The sequence below is a fragment of the Pseudomyrmex gracilis genome, unplaced genomic scaffold (assembly GCF_002006095.1).
Source record: "Pseudomyrmex gracilis isolate BER0280 unplaced genomic scaffold, ASM200609v1 scaffold_80, whole genome shotgun sequence".
NCBI lineage: Eukaryota > Metazoa > Arthropoda > Insecta > Hymenoptera > Formicidae > Pseudomyrmex > Pseudomyrmex gracilis.
In genome coordinates, this window is record NW_018020664.1 from 1 (window position 1) to 2,469 (window position 2,469).

At 38.7% G+C, this 2,469-nt stretch overlaps 1 protein-coding gene across 1 annotated transcript in view; it reads right to left on the reverse strand.

Annotated features, from left to right (window-relative positions):
- Nucleotides 1-935: 935 nt before the first annotated feature.
- The window catches only part of LOC109855071 (N-acetylneuraminate lyase-like), a 3,202-nt gene continuing 1,668 nt past the window's right edge, over nucleotides 936-2,469 (reverse strand). Inside the window, exons 4-8 of the mRNA XM_020428887.1 lie at nucleotides 2,195-2,340; nucleotides 1,815-1,983; nucleotides 1,551-1,696; nucleotides 1,263-1,434; nucleotides 936-1,187 (exon numbers count right to left, since the gene is read on the reverse strand). Of these exons, the coding sequence (XP_020284476.1) occupies nucleotides 1,042-1,187; nucleotides 1,263-1,434; nucleotides 1,551-1,696; nucleotides 1,815-1,983; nucleotides 2,195-2,340 (779 nt within the window). The 3' untranslated portion in view covers nucleotides 936-1,041. The remainder of the gene's footprint in view (nucleotides 1,188-1,262; nucleotides 1,435-1,550; nucleotides 1,697-1,814; nucleotides 1,984-2,194; nucleotides 2,341-2,469) is intronic.

Here is a 2,469-nt window from a genome sequence, read left to right on the forward strand (position 1 = left end):
AGAGCAACAAATGATGATGTAAAAGGAGATGATATTTGACTACACTCCACGAATTCTGATGTTGCTCGCTAAAATAAGATTCTTTTCTTGACTATCACATCTTTTCTTGTATATCACATTTATGTTGTACGAAAAGTTGCAATGTTTTTTCTTATCCTTTTCTATTTTCTTTTTTCATCTTCTCATCACGAGATCGGTCATTTTAAATTTTAAAAAAAATTAAATTCACGCTCTCGAATATACTCACACACTTAAAGAAAGTGACCATTTAAACTCGTGCACTTAGCACATAATAGAACCGCACGCTGTGGACATAGCGCACCGACATGTCGCTCGTGGACTGGCTGCGTAGTTCCAATGTGGACTACCCGTGGACATGCTAGTTTACGGGGCGGAAAAGTGATTACACATTTTCTTATGAACCTGGCCGCTCTCAGGCTTCTCTCTGGTTAGTACGGCGCTCGTTGGCGCTACTTACTGCTAGGGAATATCGTCCTTTTTCCTCTTAGCCCTTCGCGTCTACGAAACGATTTAGTGACCGCGACTGTACTATGGTCACGGTGGCTCAGTAGACATGTGTAGAAAGGAAACCGATACACGTCATAGAAACAACCCTTTCAATTTTGATCAAGAGCGCGAACTCGCGCAAATTTTTCCGAAATGAGACAGCGATAGCACAAGAACAACCACCATCGCAATAACGCGCGCGAATCGAAAACAACATTTTCCTCCTGTTCTTATTTATACTTGTTACTTAGATTCAACTTTAGCAGTAGATTGCCTGTCTCAGAAGCGCGTTATCGGCTTGAAAAGGCGCCTAAGATGCAGGCAATCTGCAATGCATCCGTGTATGGTGAAATGCCTATGTTCCAGGCGCAACTTGGGCGTCGTAAAGGGCGACACATCGAAGAATCCAAGCTTATTGACCAAACGTGTTCGTCTACAATCTGTTATTTCAAGAAAAAAGTAATTAGTTCACACCATCATCTTCATGTACGTAACATATTGCGTGTGTTGTTAAAAAATATGTTTAGCCGATGTTTAAACTTTGTATCCGAGACTTCTCAAATCTTTTGTCATGATTTCCAAAGCTGCGGAAGAAATAGGAGTGAGCGGTGCACGAGGCGGACCTACAGGTATATCAGTGAGGAGAGCCATCGCCGCTTTCATAGTCTGTACCCAATTGCCTGCGAAAAAAAAAAACATAGATATCAAATAGATAATAACACACTATTGGATAATATATCGTATAGAGCGTTTACCGTGATTCGTAATAGCAGTCACAATTTTCGAAAGTTTTTCTTGCAAACTCGTAGCTAGCGTTTCTTGCGTTTCTTTATCAGCAGCCAAAATATCCATCACAATTTCGGGGAACATGTTTATGCTAGTCAGTATGAAGGAATCCATTCCAATTTCGCGTGCGGTCTTTATTAACTGGAAACAAGATGAAAATGTGAGTTTTATCCGCGCAAATGTGTGCAAGACCGACGCGCGTCAGTATTGCTTCACTAAAAAATTCGTCACCAAAGTATGAATGAAGCGCACTTTACCTGGTCATTACCAAGAAAAACAACGTATTTTCCGTTATTGGCGCGCAGTGCTCGCGCACCTTCTTCCAAGTTGTTACTGGTGAATTTTATGCCCACAAATGAGGGTATTTTATCGCCAATTGTTTCCAGAAATTGTCCCATATTTACTGAAAAAATTTGCGGATTGATTTGTTTTACGTAATACGATGAAATATGAAGCAATTTGTTGCGTTAATTATATGTTTGCTCATTAGAGAAGATAATTTTTTTGCAAAACTTGCTTACTATTAACGTTAGTGAACATGGGAATGTGGTAATATAGCAATGGAGTATTTGGTGCTGCTTCGCCGACTGTTTTCAAATACTCGATCAATTGTTCAGCGGTATCAGGTTTGAAATATAACTCTGGCAAGCAAAGCACCGAATCAACACGCATGCTCTCCGCGTGTCTCGCCTGCAACATTTGATTTGATTTTTATTTTTTATTATTCAATTGCAATAGTGATGAATAATTTGGTTTATTAATATTTTGCAAGCATGATATATAAATAAATATCCTCACACAGACATAACATAGGCGTCCAGTGAACGTTGACAACTTCCATGAACATCTAATGAAAGTTTGTTGCAAAGTGTTGTTGTTTTGTACAAGATGTTATACTTACAAGCTCGAGAACATCGGGAAGAGGAGCCCCTCCTATCTGAATCATCAGATGCTGTTGTGTTTTCTTTACTGCTCTTACCCAGGATTCAGTGACAAGTTTTCTCTCGGCAACCGACATTGACGTGCCTTCGCCACTTGTGCCATTAACTGTAAAAAAAATCACAGAACACAAGATTATGAAAATTTAACTAAAGCTAAAGTTTAACCACTAAGATTAACGTGGTAATATATATATATACATATATATATATATATATATATATATATAATTTAAAA